The sequence below is a fragment of the Penicillium maclennaniae genome (assembly GCF_028827695.1).
Source record: "Penicillium maclennaniae strain IBT 15551 chromosome Unknown utg000003l:1.0-5670915.0:1.0-5674809.0, whole genome shotgun sequence".
In the NCBI taxonomy this organism is placed as follows: Eukaryota; Fungi; Ascomycota; class Eurotiomycetes; order Eurotiales; family Aspergillaceae; genus Penicillium; species Penicillium maclennaniae.
Window position 1 is genome coordinate 4,249,989 of NW_026623215.1, and position 14,863 is coordinate 4,264,851.

At 48.9% G+C, this 14,863-nt stretch overlaps 7 protein-coding genes across 7 annotated transcripts; 3 read left to right on the forward strand and 4 right to left on the reverse strand.

The window, feature by feature from the left end:
- Nucleotides 1-257: 257 nt before the first annotated feature.
- On the forward strand, nt 258-1,877 carry N7477_003708 (putative MFS alpha-glucoside transporter; the record flags this gene model as incomplete). Its single annotated transcript, XM_056965371.1, has 2 exons — nt 258-488; nt 1,005-1,877. The coding sequence occupies 2 exons, from the start codon at nt 258-260 to the stop codon at nt 1,875-1,877; spliced, it is 1,104 nt and encodes a 367-aa protein (XP_056825324.1).
- Nucleotides 1,878-2,002: 125 nt separating this feature from the next.
- On the reverse strand, nt 2,003-3,754 carry N7477_003709 (S-adenosyl-L-methionine-dependent methyltransferase; the record flags this gene model as incomplete). Its single annotated transcript, XM_056965372.1, is given in 5 exon segments — nt 2,003-2,197; nt 2,247-2,426; nt 2,437-2,999; nt 3,083-3,572; nt 3,650-3,754. 5 exon segments carry the CDS (start codon nt 3,752-3,754, stop codon nt 2,003-2,005), a joined length of 1,533 nt encoding a protein of 510 aa, XP_056825325.1.
- Nucleotides 3,755-4,098: 344 nt separating this feature from the next.
- On the forward strand, nt 4,099-5,711 carry N7477_003710 (Zn(II)2Cys6 transcription factor; the record flags this gene model as incomplete). Its single annotated transcript, XM_056965373.1, has 2 exons — nt 4,099-4,827; nt 4,890-5,711. 2 exons carry the CDS (start codon nt 4,099-4,101, stop codon nt 5,709-5,711), a joined length of 1,551 nt encoding a protein of 516 aa, XP_056825326.1.
- Nucleotides 5,712-6,756: 1,045 nt separating this feature from the next.
- On the reverse strand, nt 6,757-10,161 carry N7477_003711 (DNA-directed DNA polymerase gamma MIP1; the record flags this gene model as incomplete). The annotated part of the gene is made up of 3 exons (XM_056965374.1): nt 6,757-7,994; nt 8,047-10,014; nt 10,119-10,161. 3 exons carry the CDS (start codon nt 10,159-10,161, stop codon nt 6,757-6,759), a joined length of 3,249 nt encoding a protein of 1,082 aa, XP_056825327.1.
- Nucleotides 10,162-10,735: 574 nt separating this feature from the next.
- Nucleotides 10,736-11,272, forward strand: N7477_003712 (uncharacterized protein; the record flags this gene model as incomplete). The annotated part of the gene is made up of 3 exons (XM_056965375.1): nt 10,736-10,749; nt 10,784-11,096; nt 11,213-11,272. The coding sequence occupies 3 exons, from the start codon at nt 10,736-10,738 to the stop codon at nt 11,270-11,272; spliced, it is 387 nt and encodes a 128-aa protein (XP_056825328.1).
- Nucleotides 11,273-11,641: 369 nt separating this feature from the next.
- Nucleotides 11,642-13,251, reverse strand: N7477_003713 (uncharacterized protein; the record flags this gene model as incomplete). The annotated part of the gene is made up of 4 exons (XM_056965376.1): nt 11,642-12,570; nt 12,641-12,907; nt 12,958-13,002; nt 13,056-13,251. The coding sequence occupies 4 exons, from the start codon at nt 13,249-13,251 to the stop codon at nt 11,642-11,644; spliced, it is 1,437 nt and encodes a 478-aa protein (XP_056825329.1).
- Nucleotides 13,252-13,735: 484 nt separating this feature from the next.
- On the reverse strand, nt 13,736-14,830 carry N7477_003714 (uncharacterized protein; the record flags this gene model as incomplete). The annotated part of the gene is made up of 4 exons (XM_056965377.1): nt 13,736-13,741; nt 13,795-14,387; nt 14,460-14,703; nt 14,765-14,830. 4 exons carry the CDS (start codon nt 14,828-14,830, stop codon nt 13,736-13,738), a joined length of 909 nt encoding a protein of 302 aa, XP_056825330.1.
- Between the last annotated feature and the right edge of the window lie 33 nt (nt 14,831-14,863).

Here is a 14,863-nt window from a genome sequence, read left to right on the forward strand (position 1 = left end):
CTCCCAGATAGGCGTGTATGTCTTTTACTTTCGGTCACTACTTTCCCAGACTGCTGGGCAGAGCACGGAGGTTACCCCATCAGATTTTTACCCCGGAAAATCCCACGCCACATTCTTGGGAAGCGGAGATGTTGTGGGACCGATACGAAGGGGAGCCAAGTGCCCAGTGTGTTCAAGATGCTTGATTTATGATTCCTACATTACAGAGATCTGTGACATCCATATATCTGAAATTTACATAGGGGACTGCCTTCAGCATGGTAGAGCACCAAGAAGATATCGCCGATGAGGCGACTACAACGGTCGTTCATGAGAGGGTTGAGGAACATTACGTGTCTGCTAGCGACACCTTGAAAGGCGCGCAAAGGGCTACAGAAGAGGAACACTGGATGAGCCTGCGGGACGGTATCCGCAAATACCCCAAAGCAGTGTTTTGGTCTATACTATTTTCATCGGCTCTCATAATGGAGGGATTCGACCACGCGTTTGTCAGTGGATTCTTCGCCTTCCCCGCATTTTAAGAGAGATTTGGAGAGCTCCAAAGCGACGGGAAATACCAAGTACCGGCCAATCTTCAGTCCGCTGTGAGCAATGGTGTCAACGCTGGTGAAATCATTGGTTTACTCCTCAATGGTATTATTGCAGATTTGATCGGGCAGAGATGAGTCATGATCGGCTCTTTATTTTTGATGATGTGTTTTATTTTCTTGCAATTCTTTGCGACTAGCATATACATGTATCTGGGACCTGAAATCCTCTTGGGTGTCCCATTGGGTGTCTTCCAGACCCTGACAACTACCTACGCAGCTGAAGTCTGCCCGAATGTCCTCCGACCCTATCTGACCATGCTGGTCTCTTTGTGCTGGAGTATTGGCTATCTACTCGGTACTGGAGTTCTTCATGCTTTCTTATCGTCGAAAGGGCAATGGGCCTACTGAATTCCATTTGCTCTGCAATGGGTATTGCCGATTCCACTCGCATTCGGTATATTCCTTGCACCCGAGTCTCCATGGTGGCTTGTCCGCAAGGGACGTATTGCTGAAACTGGTGTCGTGCTGAAACGACTGCGGTCTAAAGATGACACTGAAGACCAGATTGCAGATACTGTCGCCATGATGGAACACACTATCAAGATTGAAAACGAGATGAAGGCTTCCAGTACCTACTGGGACTTGTTTAAGGGCGTCGATTTGCGTCGATCGGAGATTGCAGTTTTCGCGTGGCTGATTCAACAGCTTTGTGCCCCTCTTATTTCTTATATTGTATATTTCCTAGAGCAAGCAGGCCTTCCATCAACTGCTTCATTTGACTTTGGCATGGGAGAATATGCACTGGCTATCGTCGGTGTATTTATCGCATGGTACCTGGTGCCAATGGTTGGTCGGCGCACCTTGCTCCTCTACGGCACAGCATTCATGACTGTGACCACATTTGTCATCGGTTTAATGGGGATTCCAAGCATAACAACACATCCAAACATCGGATATGGAATTGGTACTATCCTGCTGATCGAGTACTTTGTCTTCTTCATCACAATCGGTCCGATTATCTACACTATTGTCACCGAACTACCTTCGAACTACCTTCGAAACAAGACTGTTGGGCTCGCCCGAGCAGTCTATAACGTAGCTGTTCTGGTGTATGGTCAACTGGTTCCTCGGATGATGCACACAGTTGCGTGGAACTGGGGAGCGAAGTCTGGGTTCTTCTACGGCGGTTTCATGGGGCTTGGTCTTATCTGGGCGTATTTCCGACTCCCCGAGACTAAGAACCGAACTTTTGCTGAGATGGATATTTTGTTCAAGAATAAGGTGAAAGCGCGCGACTTCAAAAGTAGTAAGGTGAATATCGCCACGGAGACTATTTCCCAGCAGTGAATCATTTTGCCTCAATATTTCTCGGAGAGCGAGAATCAACTATGTTTTGGCCTTGACCGTCATCTCCATCTTCCATACAAAAGCTTTCACAAATATCCAACTAAACTTTCCCGAAACGAATTTATTTAAGATAGGAAGGCACTTGGAATTCCTCCAATCTTCTCAACCGCCGACCTGAGTGCTTCGGTGATTCCAAACTGGCTCGGCACGCCCTCAACACGGTGAGTAGAGTTAAGATTCTTGACGAGAATAATTTGATAGCAAGTTGCACCGCCTTGACGGGAAACGATAGTGGACCAGGCAAGGAAGATTTCCCAAATCTGAATCTTTGTTAGCACTATGTACTTATTGCGGGTCATGAATGCTTACCCTATACCACTTTGCTCCGTACTTTGCCTCCACGTTCTGTCGATTGGCAAGCCAATTGCGGTACCAACGCCACAGAGTTGCTGAGTAGTGTACTCCAACAGTGTCAATGCCTCTGACCTCGAAGCCGGTTCCCTCCAGTTTATCAATCACCCATCCCAAGGGGGGTACTGGCATCGGCGCCTGGGAACACATATTTATTCATGAACAGCCCCCATATGAGATCTTCGTATTGCCAATATTTCCGAAGCCCAGAATACTGCAAATAGAACACACCATCATCGTCCAGCATATCATAGACTTGTTGAAGGAAACCACGGAAGTGACGAACACCAACATGTTCCGACATCTCCAGGCTTGTGATCTTTTTGTATCCCCCAGGAACCCTAGGCGAGTCACGATAGTCCATGCGAAGAATTCGGCTTTGAGTCTGGGGAATTCCAGCGCTTTCGAGGGTAGTATTGCCCCATTCGGTCTGGTTGCGGCCAAGCGTAACCCCAGTTACAAGCGCCTTGTAGTGGACGCTCGCAAAAGTTGCCAGAGTTCCCCAGCCGCAACCAATATCCAGCATCGTATCGCCAGGCTGCAATCCAATCTTCTCGCAAACCACTGTCAATTTGTTGTCCTGTAACTGCTCCAAGGACTCTTCTCTAGTGACATCCCCAATCAAACCGGAGGTATATACCATACGAGGGCCTAGGAACCATGCATAGAAATCGTCGCCACGGTCATAAGTCCCACTGACTTGTTCCTCGTCTGGGTTACATGGGCCATTGGTCATTAGTTTTCTTGTTGTCCTCAACGTTGGCTCAGAGCAACGAGCCTGAATTTTTACTTACCTTGAGATCGAGAGTGCACAACAAGTTCGGGAACGAATCCAAACAGGAAATGTCTGAAAACCCCCCAAGTAAATCTGAAACTCGCCCAATCGTGTCGGTACTCCAGATTCTCTAAACAATCTCCACTGTTGAAAGTAACTTCACCGCGAAAATACTTTTCATAGAACACCTCAATAGGGATCTTCCTCTTGCCCTGGTATTTTGCACGATCACTTTGAGTGCGAAAGTTGAGATAATGCTCAACTGGTCGACCCGGAAGGGTTGCTTTTTCATTCATGCGTGGGGACATGAAGGAGCAAGCGGTCCAGAATGCCATGAGAATTGGAATGGCGGTGCATATCCCAATGAAGACTGTGAAGAAAAGGCCACCACCGAGATGGAACGATATGAACCACGGGATAGATACCAAGAGGAACAGTAGCATGGCATTGTTCCAAGAATCGTTTCCAGCACCATCGGCTGGCAAAGGAGCATTTTTGATGGCAGGAGACTACACAATCACAGAAAAATGTCAGATTCATCTCAATCAAGAGTATAATCCGATCAATAAGGTGACAATGGTCTCACAGTTGTCGTTCGAACTCCGTAATTCTCCTTGGGGGCACTCTGTGAAGCGTCTGGAGTCACGATGAACTCGAAGGAGGAAGGTGACTCGGGGTGTTTTTTAGGCATAATTGAATCATAGATCGCTCTGAATTTGACGATTCAATTCTTAGCGCGGAGAAATATTGAGGACCTTGTCTCTAGATGAAAGGAGAATGGTAGGATTTATACTGTGCGGAAGAATGTAAGCCACTGAGTTTTATTTGATTGGGATCCACCTGACTAAGAGAATAAGGCGAGGGTAAACCGTCAATATTTCATATCGCTGTGGATCAAGGCCCGGAAAATGCCCAGATGAACGGATATCTTGCCAGCTCTTCGAAGACATACACTCGTGTTTCCTGTTTGGGATGACTACGCTAGTCCAGAAAAGGATAGCCGACCTTATCGGTGGATCCATGGCCTGACGAAGCATGAACCGGAACCCTGCAACTTTCAAGCTTGACATCTCCCCTTCTCTCGTGCCTGATCTGTTGTTTGCCGATAAACAATGGCTGGGGGTTAAGATGCATGGCGTGATAGAGTTCAAAGCCACTCCTGGCGAAGGACTTTTCCGTCCTTATAGACGAAGTGCCAGAAGAACAAAATCCGGTTGCCTGAGCTGTCGCACCCGCCATACCAAATGCGATGAACTGAAGCCAATCTGTGGTGGTTGCGTACGCAATCATCTACTTTGTTCTTGGCCTGCAAGTTCAAGGGTGAACTGTCCCTTGGGTCCCGAAACAGCCAAGGATCTAGCCCTTACTCAGCACACTACTTCTTCATATCAGCTGCAAATCTCTAGTCCAGAGTATGCACTCTCACAATGGCCTCGCCTGAAAAAAAGACCCACTGAGCAGAGGCTTCTCCATCACTACATTGAGAGATCGGTGAAACGTCTCGTGGTCAAAAACAGTGTCGAGAATCCGTTCCTCGTCTATCTTTTGCCTCTTGCCCAGCAAAACGAAGGCTTTCTTCATGCTGCCTTGGCTATAAGTGCTTCTCACTTGTCCTATGATAATACAAAATCACACGTTGTTGCCCTTACGCACTACGGAATTGCCTTGCGAGCCGCAAAGTACTTGATCACAGATTTTGGAAGTGGATTCAGAAAGAACCCCATAGAGATCATCATGATGCTCTTGGTTCTCTGTAATTACGAGGTATGTAGCCAATAAAGAACATATCTCAATGATTTCACTCAATGATTTCTGAACTGATGTAGGTCGTCGACGGAAACATGGAAGGCGCAGTGATGCAGCACATATTGCCGTGTTCCACTCTACTGGTTTCACACAACGACCTTCTGAGCAAGATTGATGAAAATTGTGCGTGCTTTATCGCAGAGCAATACATGGCTTTTCATATCATGAATCATCATTTCGGTCTTGAAATCAATGGTATGGCAAATCAATCCCTGGATCTGTCGTCATACTATCATGGCCGATCCTCTTCGTGCGCATATGGTTTATTCGAGATGATTCCACAAATCTCTATCTTTGCGCGAAGGGTACCGTTCTCTCACCCCAGACATCTTGACCACGCCATTCTGAATGAATTTCATACCATCGAACAAGAGATCTTGTCATGGGAGGTGCCAGAACCATTGGCTTACAGAACGCATGCCTGGCCAGCACCGGACAGGGATGAAATAACAGCAGCTCTTTTCCTGCAGATGGCACTGATCATCACTCTTCAATGTGCCCTGAGTGGTCCTGGAATGCCTGAGCCCAGCATTCGAAGGCAAATCGATGTTACTTTATGCGAAGCCCTCCTGTTGCTGAAAGAATTGTCGCCATCAAGTATGGCATGGGCAATGCTTCTATGGCCTCTTGCTCATATTGGATCGTGCATAACATCCAAAAAGGAGCAAGAAGACTATGTGTCACTAATACCCAGCATGGAGAACAAAGTCCGCAGCTGCACCGTCTCTATCTCAGTCCTGTTCAAGCTGTGGCAATCCGCTCAGGAAGATGACAGGTACTATGGGCCTTACGGGATTTGGGAGTTCATGCGAAGGGAGGGAATTCAGCCTTGTATAGGGTAGCATTGCTATTTGAAAAATCGAACCGTCCACTGAGCTTGCCTCTTCGGGAACAGAAGTCCATTCAAGATCTTAGGAATAAAACAATGTAAATACTACTGATAGCTCACAGCCCCGTGTTTTTTTGTATTTGCTTGAAAAGTTGTCTGCTTTCCATGTGAAATAGTAAACGTCGCTTTGAAAACTTCAGTGGCCCTCTTTGCTTCTGTAGGGCCAAATAAGCTGGAGCCACCTGTTTATCAGTCGGAGTCGCCCCTCTCCTCGAGTCGTTGTGCCACATTCTTGCATAGCATAATGTATAGAGTTTGAAATCGCACCAAGCATGATGTGGACGAGCAGTTGACCGGGGTACTAGTGCTTTGAACATGCAAGCGCTATCAAGTGGAGATCGTCTCCGAGTCACCAGGTCCTCATCGCATATATTTCTAAGATATTGTATATCCATTCGCGGAGATTCCGCGACACCCGTTGCTAAAAAACATCTACTGATCAGATCTTAATATCTCTTTTGAACCTTCTCCTGATTATCCCGTATTACGACAGCAGCTGGCAATGCATGGAATGCTACGGTCATTCAACAGAGCGAAGTCGATTTGGCCATCAAAGAAGGAACCCAAATTGTTCAGGGAAGGAAGTGTGCGGTTATAGAGGTCGCGTGAGTGATACTGAAGAGATCGACTTGCCAGTGGCGTTGTGCTAATCTGACCAGGGTCCCATCAATGTGGAAAGAGACTTGAGCCTTACTTTGTTCAGCAACCTAACTAAGATTCGTTTAAGTTCGACTTTCATTTTACTTTGCATTCTTGTGACTATGCAAATGCTAATGACATGGATTATGACTCAAAAAACTTCAAGTAATTATGATGTTTGTACACTATAGTCACAGTGCCTCTTCAACGCCGTCCCAATGCAGTGCCATAATCACTCCTCGTAAGACATACAGCCGCCCAATAATTTGAACAAATGGCGAGATAGTATAACACAGAGAACAGAAGACAGAAGGAAATTCGAAGCGAGAAGCAAGGTCAGGAAGGAGAGATGCATCAGTTTAAGCCCGAGCGGTAGGCCGAGGTTTCCAGGTAGATCTGTTGTAGAAGCCTGTTTGCGACTGTTTATTTCCATTCGAGGCAGCGCGAGGCGGGGTTCGGAAGTCAGGGTATAGACCGGATTCCATGTCCATAAGGACTGCCCGTTGTGATTCTGCCGATGCCCAGCCTGTGGACTTACCCCGAGTTTTGCTTGAGGTGAGGCTTGATGGAGATGGTTTCGAGGCATTGACGATTGCAGTCTTTTCTCTGATGATTTCACGAAGCTCTTTGTCGTCTTTTGTAATCTGGGCCCTGATAAAAGCCGGATCATTGGACGCCTGAAGAGTGGACATGACCGACTCCCGCGGAGTGTACGAGTACTTTTCTGGTGTTGGTTGAGATGTGGATGTGATGGAGGGGTCCAGGAAGGCTTTTTGACCCATGTCGAGCAGCTTAGAAATATCCAAAGTTTCGCCATGCGGGATCTTGTGAGGGTGCGAGGGAGTAACGCAATCCATATCAACCTCTTTTCGAAGAACGTGGTCGATGTCAACTGCCGAGAAATAGGCGCATGATTGAGGGAGGTCATCAATGCCTACTTGCTGGGAGAAGATGGCACGCGTCCAGACATTGGCAATCTGCAAAGCCATCGCCGCACGGTACTTGTCTTCATCCTTCACCAGGTAGCGAATTTCATCGTGCACTGTGATAGCAAGACGAGCCTGAACATTGAATCGCCGAATGAGGTAGTCCATGCTAACAATGAGCAGATGGAGATAATCAACACCAGATGATTGGATAGCCCAGTTGATGCGAGACGTCATGAAGCTGCCCTTGTTGATGAAGCGCCTCATGAGTGCCTCAGTAATTCCAGCACCGAGGGCAGGGGTTCTAGGTCTTTCCTGGTCTGCAAACTCTTCCAGCTTGTTGAACACAAAGGATTCCGTTCCGCCGCGCCAGAAAGGAGTCGCACTCAACAAGCGACGTGTGGTACGAGTGCCCTTAGTCTCCTTGTAGAGATTAACCGCAGTCTGCTGGGTTTCCTTCTCAGACAAGGACGGGTTGAACTGCCGAAGAAGAGTCGCCGCGAATTTGACACCAGCTCCATAAATACGTCCGTAATTGAACACCTTGGCATCGTTGCGGGATATTCCCAGAATCTGCGCACTTCGAGAATGCAAGTCGGTTCCTTCAGCTTTGGAACCTTCAAGAGTCATGAAGCCAATGGCGTTTCCTCCGTGGATTTGGAATGGCGCATCTCCGACAAGACTGGCAATCCACAGTTCTTGGGAGTCTACATCAGCGCCAACGAAGGCGTAGCCAGGGGGGGGCCTTAATCATAGCCTTTAGCTCGGAGCCAACGCGATTCGCTTTTGCGTTGCTCGCAGTGAGCCATGTGTTCTCCACCGCACGGCGAGTGATAGTGCCCATAGGAATAATCTGCGGCAGAATGAAGCCCACGCGGTTCTCAGTCTTTTTGGTTTCTCGACCGTTCTTTTCAACCTGGTCCTCGTAAACCACCATTTGGCTCATGATGCGGTCTCGAGCACTGATCCAATAGGAGCATGAGGCGTTCATATCCAAAGCTTCCTTTGCAAGTTCGAACTGCGATGACAGAATTCCGCGCTCAAAATATCCCATGTAGCCCTTGGCTAATGGATTCGTACACCTCGCTTGTGGCCCATCTTTGTGGGGAATTTTGAAGTATGTGTTCTTCCGGTCATTTTGCAGCTGTTCATTCGTCTCTTCGCTCATGTCGCAAAGAACAACTGGTTGATTTTCAAATTGTTGGACTTGCTCACGGGGAACCCGGAAAGTCCATCCATACTTGTCAGACCAAACGAGAGGATACCCAGCCCAAGACAATTTCAACAGGATAGGTGCAATCCGAGTGCGAACTGTGAGGTTTATGTCGGAGGTGCTCGAGGGGAATAGATCCTTATACCACTTCGGCATGCCAGGTTTCTTTTGTCTTGCCGCAGGGCGCGGGGGATCTCCCTTTTTCTTCCCTTTCACCATCTTCACCTCCTGGCCGGACCAGTCCAGCTGTCGTAACCAAGGGTCGTTTTTGTACACGTCAGGTTGCTCTTTCACTTTCAAAGCTTCGTTACATAGTTCAACCAATTTCCGTTGCACATCGTCAAGTCGTTTATGGTAGGTTTCCTCGGCCATGGTCAAGTACTCCTGCCAGCTTTGATTTACTGGAAGAATGACCGAGGATAGGTGTCGGAGGGCACCAAAACTGACGGGGTGCGGACAAGTCTCGAGGAAATTGGGAAAGACTTTTCGATAGACACGGTGAGTGATAGCGACATCAGCGGCACAGTAATCAAGGAGCTCATCGAGTTTCGTCAGAAGAGTCTCTCGGTCAAGCTCGCCGAAGAAATCTCTCTGTGCCTTGTCTATTGTGACATCGCAGTGAAACTTGGCCACGTCTCGCAGGGAATTAACAGAGCTTCGTCCTACCCAGAGTTCTTCCTCCTCTTCTCTCAGCATGTTGTTCTCGAGCAACGAAGCCAGTTCCGCGGAGTTATGCTCGCTTGCGATCTTGTCCCGGAGATCCTTGTTTTTCTTGTGTCGCATCCAAGTCGGTCTTTGCTGCGAACACATGCCGTTTACGGCCACGTGAAGAGACATTGTATCCACAAAAAAGTTGTGTGTTTGTTGCATGTCGTACTCCTCTCGTATACGGGCTCGATCGTATCCAATGTTATGGCCTACGACGATTCTTGGTTGAGAGGGATCCCCTAGCGGGATAAGGTGACATTGAATTTCCGTTTCCCCTAAAAGCCAAGGAGATATCCACGCATACCATGCGGTCGGGCTCACTGCGCAAGCCATGACCGCATAGGGGTGTTCCTTGTACATAACTTCGGTGTCGAAAGTGATCATCTCCTCATTTGGAGCATCTACTGGCTCAGAGGAGCCGTTGGGATGGTATTTCGTCCACCCACTGCGTCTGGCCCATCTGCGCGGTTTCGTTGGACAAGTCACTGCGGCATATGATTTGGCGTAAGTCAAGTATGGTTCGGATGCATCCATTCCAAGCTTGTAGAAATGCTCGTCTAGTGTCTTTCCTTGGAGCGGAGGCAGGTCAAAAGCAATCGGCTCGGCACCACTCTGGGATTTTCCAAGGAGATCGTGTCGAGCGAGGTGATCTCGTGCCAGGGCGACCAGCTCCGGATCAGGGGTCCGGTGTTTGTCCGGAAAAACCTGGGGGTGAACATAGTCGCTCAGTTGCTGGACTCCGATTTCGTTGAACCTAGAGGAAGCAGGAACTATCTGAGATGAGTACAGGCGTATTCTTTAGTCTGCAACAGGGCCTCGTTGCGTTGAGCATACCTGAAAGGGATCGTTTGGGAGTAATTCTATCTTTAGCTACTGTTGAGTAGCATTGCGCAGGGTTTCTTGCAGAGAAGTGCCATGGGTGCGCGTGCAAGATAGGTGCTGGTCGCAGGCGCAGGCGCGCAGACCTCACGGCACCCCTGGAACAAGGAGCGCAAGATGATTTCCAAGATATCATCATATAGTTAAAATGATTGTGACATCAGGTCATGATAGCAAATGCGATTGCAGCCAGACAGGGGCTGCGCACTTCTTGGACGGACAAGGCGAGGGGACTAAATATCATGGGAGCAATTTCCATATCATTGCCTATCGCATCTCGGCGTCATGCCGGTATTCGGCAAATCCATTTATCCTCAGGGCTGACCGCCTTCCGTATATGTCGCTTATCGGTGGCAATCAGTCTATCGCAGCTACTGTTCTTTGCATTATTCACTCTCTCGCCTTTGCATTTCCAGATTGGGGCTTGCGCAAGATATTGCGGTAAAATATCCCCGGTTTTTGAACTTTCGTCGCACGAATGAGCCATATCGCATCCGAAACACGGAACAAAAGATCGCTGCAACCACACCCTCCTCGGATCTCCTAAGCTATGCGCTTGCAAAGTACCCAACTTCTGATTCCTTGCGCATATTAAAACTCGCAATTTTCACAATGAGTCGAAGGCTGTCTGTCGTGGACCTGACCTCTGCTCATCTGAAGGTCTCAGCGCCGGTCTTCGACCTCATCTGATCACAATCACCAATCCGCGCCGGATCAAGCGGGGAGCCCAGCAACACCCCGCGGAATAAAGCGTCGACGAGAAGACGATGGCTTCTGGAGCCCAGAAGATTCAGATAGTGCTCAAGATGGAGAGCAGCAATACGAAGACGCCGTTGAGTCTATTGACTTAACAGAACCCGAGACATCGCTTTCCAAGGCGCTTGCCAAACAACGGGAAGATGCAATTAAGGCTCAGCAGTCAACCGAAGACAAGAAAGGCAGTGGCTCTCTACTAAGTGCATATAAGTGCCCGGTGTGTATGGACACGCCGGAAGATGCAACAAGCACTTCTTGTGGTTAGTTCGAAACTAAGCGACATCAGTCGCCCTTCAGTAATTTGTCAGTCTCTAATCAATCATCTCTCTACAGGCCATCTCTTCTGCCACCGTTGCATTATGGAGTACCTTAACTCGGCCGATCAAAGAGTAGACTCGAGCAAGCAAGCTCGGGGCACCTGTCCGATATGCCGAAAGCCCATCACAAAAGTTGACGTGAGTGGGCCGAGGAGGAGTCTTATTCCCCTGACCCTTAAGTTGACGACGAAGAAGCGGAACCTCATTGCAGGTCCCGAAGCATGAGTCCCAACAACCGCCTCTTTGTGCCTGTATATTTCCCAATCTTCAAGCATTGCATATCGGAGCATTCATCTTGTGGCGTTCGCATTGCATCTGGGCCGGATCGATGTTTCTTTATGCTTATTTTACGAATGAAATGATTTCCTCAGGACGGTTTCTAGTTGACCATTGCGTAGTTTGGTGAGATGCTAATTAAGCATGACTCCCAAGCCAGATTGTGCCATTACCCGGCCCTCTTCTCCCGCCGAGGATCAAGTGTGTTCCTCCGACCGAGACCACTGCCGACACCTCCACGGACCATGGCATCCCCTTTCTTTCCTAAGACGACCTCGAGAGCTTGGATCAGAGCATTGGAATCGTATCTCATGCCGATTACGACTTCCTTGTCGCCACCCATGGCTGTGATCTTCCGACCATACAAACGAAGAGTCTCGATACCCATGTCCGCCAACCGTTCCCGGTCTACGTGAGGTGTACCAGGACCATCCAAATGCAAAATGTGGGTCACATATGCGGTATATGGCAGAGGCGTATGTGGTTTGATAGTCTCGGGTGAGGAGGGTGTGGTAGTTGATCCGTGATCAGTGGTTCTACGATGACGCCGTCCACGGCTTTCCTCTCCAGCGCGCGCGATCGCTTCAACAAAGTCAGATGCAGCAAAGGGCTCGGACGGCGGCCCAGTTTCGCGATCCAACGACCCATTGAGAATCAGAATCTTGTGGCGTGCTGGGCTTTTCATGATGCTCTTGCCAACGCCGCGGAGAATAATTGCGGGAATGATCGAGGTGTAGAGAGAACCGATACTGTAGATAATAGCTTGGGCGTCATTCAACGCTTCAAGCACACGTGGGTTGGCGGCTGGCCTGATCTCTTGACCGTAGGGGTTGATATACCAAATGCGATCGATTCGGCTCGGTAGATCTTCGTTCTCGGTTTTGCTGAAAGATATGTTCTTGTTGCGGAGTGTGGCAAGAGAGCCAGGGAGATGATCTTCCTCGTATGAGACGGCGTCCGACATATCAGATGGCTCTGTATCGTCCAAGTCATCGCCATCAGCAAGCAGTAAGCTAGGACGTCTGGGCCGCGAGCCACGGTCCGGCTGCAGCGCTGTGACTTCGCTAGGATGAGATATACTGTTCTGTCCGACAATGACTGTTCCGTCGGAAAGAGTGGCGGAAATATGGTGAGAGAAATTAGAGTTGATTGCGGGAATGACACGCACAGCATCTGATTGTACTCCACAAATGCTGCCTAATGAGATAGATGGCGCTCTCGAAGGATCCGCTGAAGAGCCGCGCTCCTGTCAAGAACAGGTTTCCCACGCTGGCAGAAGTGAAGTCAAATGTTGATGATGGTGGCCGAGCGCGTTTCAAGATCTCTAAATTGAGCATGTTGAAGAATGAGCGGATTAACTCTTTTTTAGCCGGGGCAATGGACTTCCACAGGCCAGAAGTGCCGTCCACGATGGACTGCCATTCATTTGAAGCGGCTACTCCTCGGCAGGAAGACGATAGTTGAAGAGAGTCTTGATCGCTGTACGCTCCGAGTTGATGGGCGAGTCAGGAATCAACCGGACCAGTCGACCTATCGCGAATGATCAGCTTAAAATGATGTTGTCGCGGAAAGGACTCGCTTACTTCGAACATCACCGATTCCAGGGCCTCCGAATATTCTGATGAGTTCTGAGGAAGAGCCTCCATTGTCGCTGATGGGTATGATATAGCTCAGCAGGCAATCCTTGCTTTCTCGTAGAGTGTCGAAAACATCGACGAGGTTGTTGGCGGCGCTTCCACCGGAGATGACCACAATCCCCCTGTTAGCTGCGGTATCCATGGTGGATGACCGTGTCCAAATCACAGATCTGGGTTTTACTATTCACTTGTGAAGAGAGGGAAAGCTCTTTCTGGAGGTCTAGTTATCGAGGACCACAAAATGGATGTTTTCCACGCTGGTATGTCGGCCCGCACCCGCCACAGTGCAACTCTGAAAACGCCACGTTGAGCGCCAGACTAACCGAGGATAGAGAGTCGCTCTGCTAGGTGATTGAAGAAAAGAACCAAGTCACTAGATGACACCTGGCGAGAACGGCCTGGCAGATGGGGGAAATTAAAGAGACACAGTGGGCGGTGCACGCGTTATCTTTCACACTCCGGCATGTTGACAGCCGGTTATGCTCACAGAAATGAGCTATTGCCATTTCTTTGATCTCGGCATTATAATCGCTTCAAAAAGCACAATTGATTTTAATGCCGTACGAGCCGACCGTGAAGTTTGATTGATCAACGCGAAGCCTTCCACACTCCACGCCTGGTTCCCCCTAATTCTGGAACTATCTTCAAAGCAACTAAACATCTGAAGTGAACTAAACATCTTCACCTCCTCCATACCAAAGTCGTCCCTGCGAATCACCAGCTTATTCTGCCCAACCACCCATTCACCCTCTTCAGGCTGAGTGCCATCAGGCTGAGGCCAGTACATGCTTTTCATTCTCTCATTGATATCAGTAATTTTATCAACAAGCAGCTTCACACGGGAGTGGTCCACTTGTACTGAGGAGTCTTTTCCGGTGACCTGGAACCCTTCCTGGGTGATGAAGCGAGCGATAGTGATATGTGCCGACGGAACGATGTAGCGCGAGGCAACGGGAATACCAGTCTGTCGAACCTTTTCAAATATATCCCGACGGAGATGATGGTACGTATATTGATGATCATGGCCATGGGACTGCACAGTCGAAGCCTCACCTGCGGCGGGCGCAAAGCTCAGCGCCATGGCAGATGAGTCGAAGCTCACCATAGGCTTCAAAAGACGGGATCGGTGACTTAGTGGATGCTCTGCGATCTGCGCTTGAGTGATCTTTGTCGAAGACTTGAGAGTCTGGACAAGGTCTTCAATTTGCGCTTCCGTCAAAGAATGAGCCACTTCCAAGACCGTGGTGTGCATATTTTCGAGAGGCATGAGCCATAGTGCTTTCGGCGATTGAGATTAGTGGACTGGTACTGCAATAGTGACGGGTGTCTGCAATGTCTCCGTAAGCTTACATGGGGCAACTGCCTTCAATTCGGTTTGCACAGCAGATATCAGGTCGCAGATGTGCGAAGGAGGCCTAGCCCAAATGACAAGGCAATTGCGGGGATCCAGAAATCCTTCCTCTTTAGCGGCGCCATCGAGTCGCGTAAGGATATTATCCACAGTCCAGCCGGGAAAGTCTTCCCTTAGGGTCTTGTCTCTCTGTTGCTCATTTCTAGTAGTTCGGTGTTTCTCGTAGCGCGATTGCAATTCAGCCTAAGAAGGATCGTATCTTGGTTCGCGGCTCCGGAAAAAAGTGCAGAACCCGACCACTCACCACATCGTTATTCGTCTCTGTAATCAAGACTTGAAAAGGGTTGTCCTCCGAGATAGTCAGAGACATTCTGACTACCGTGACCACTGTATTGTATCGCGC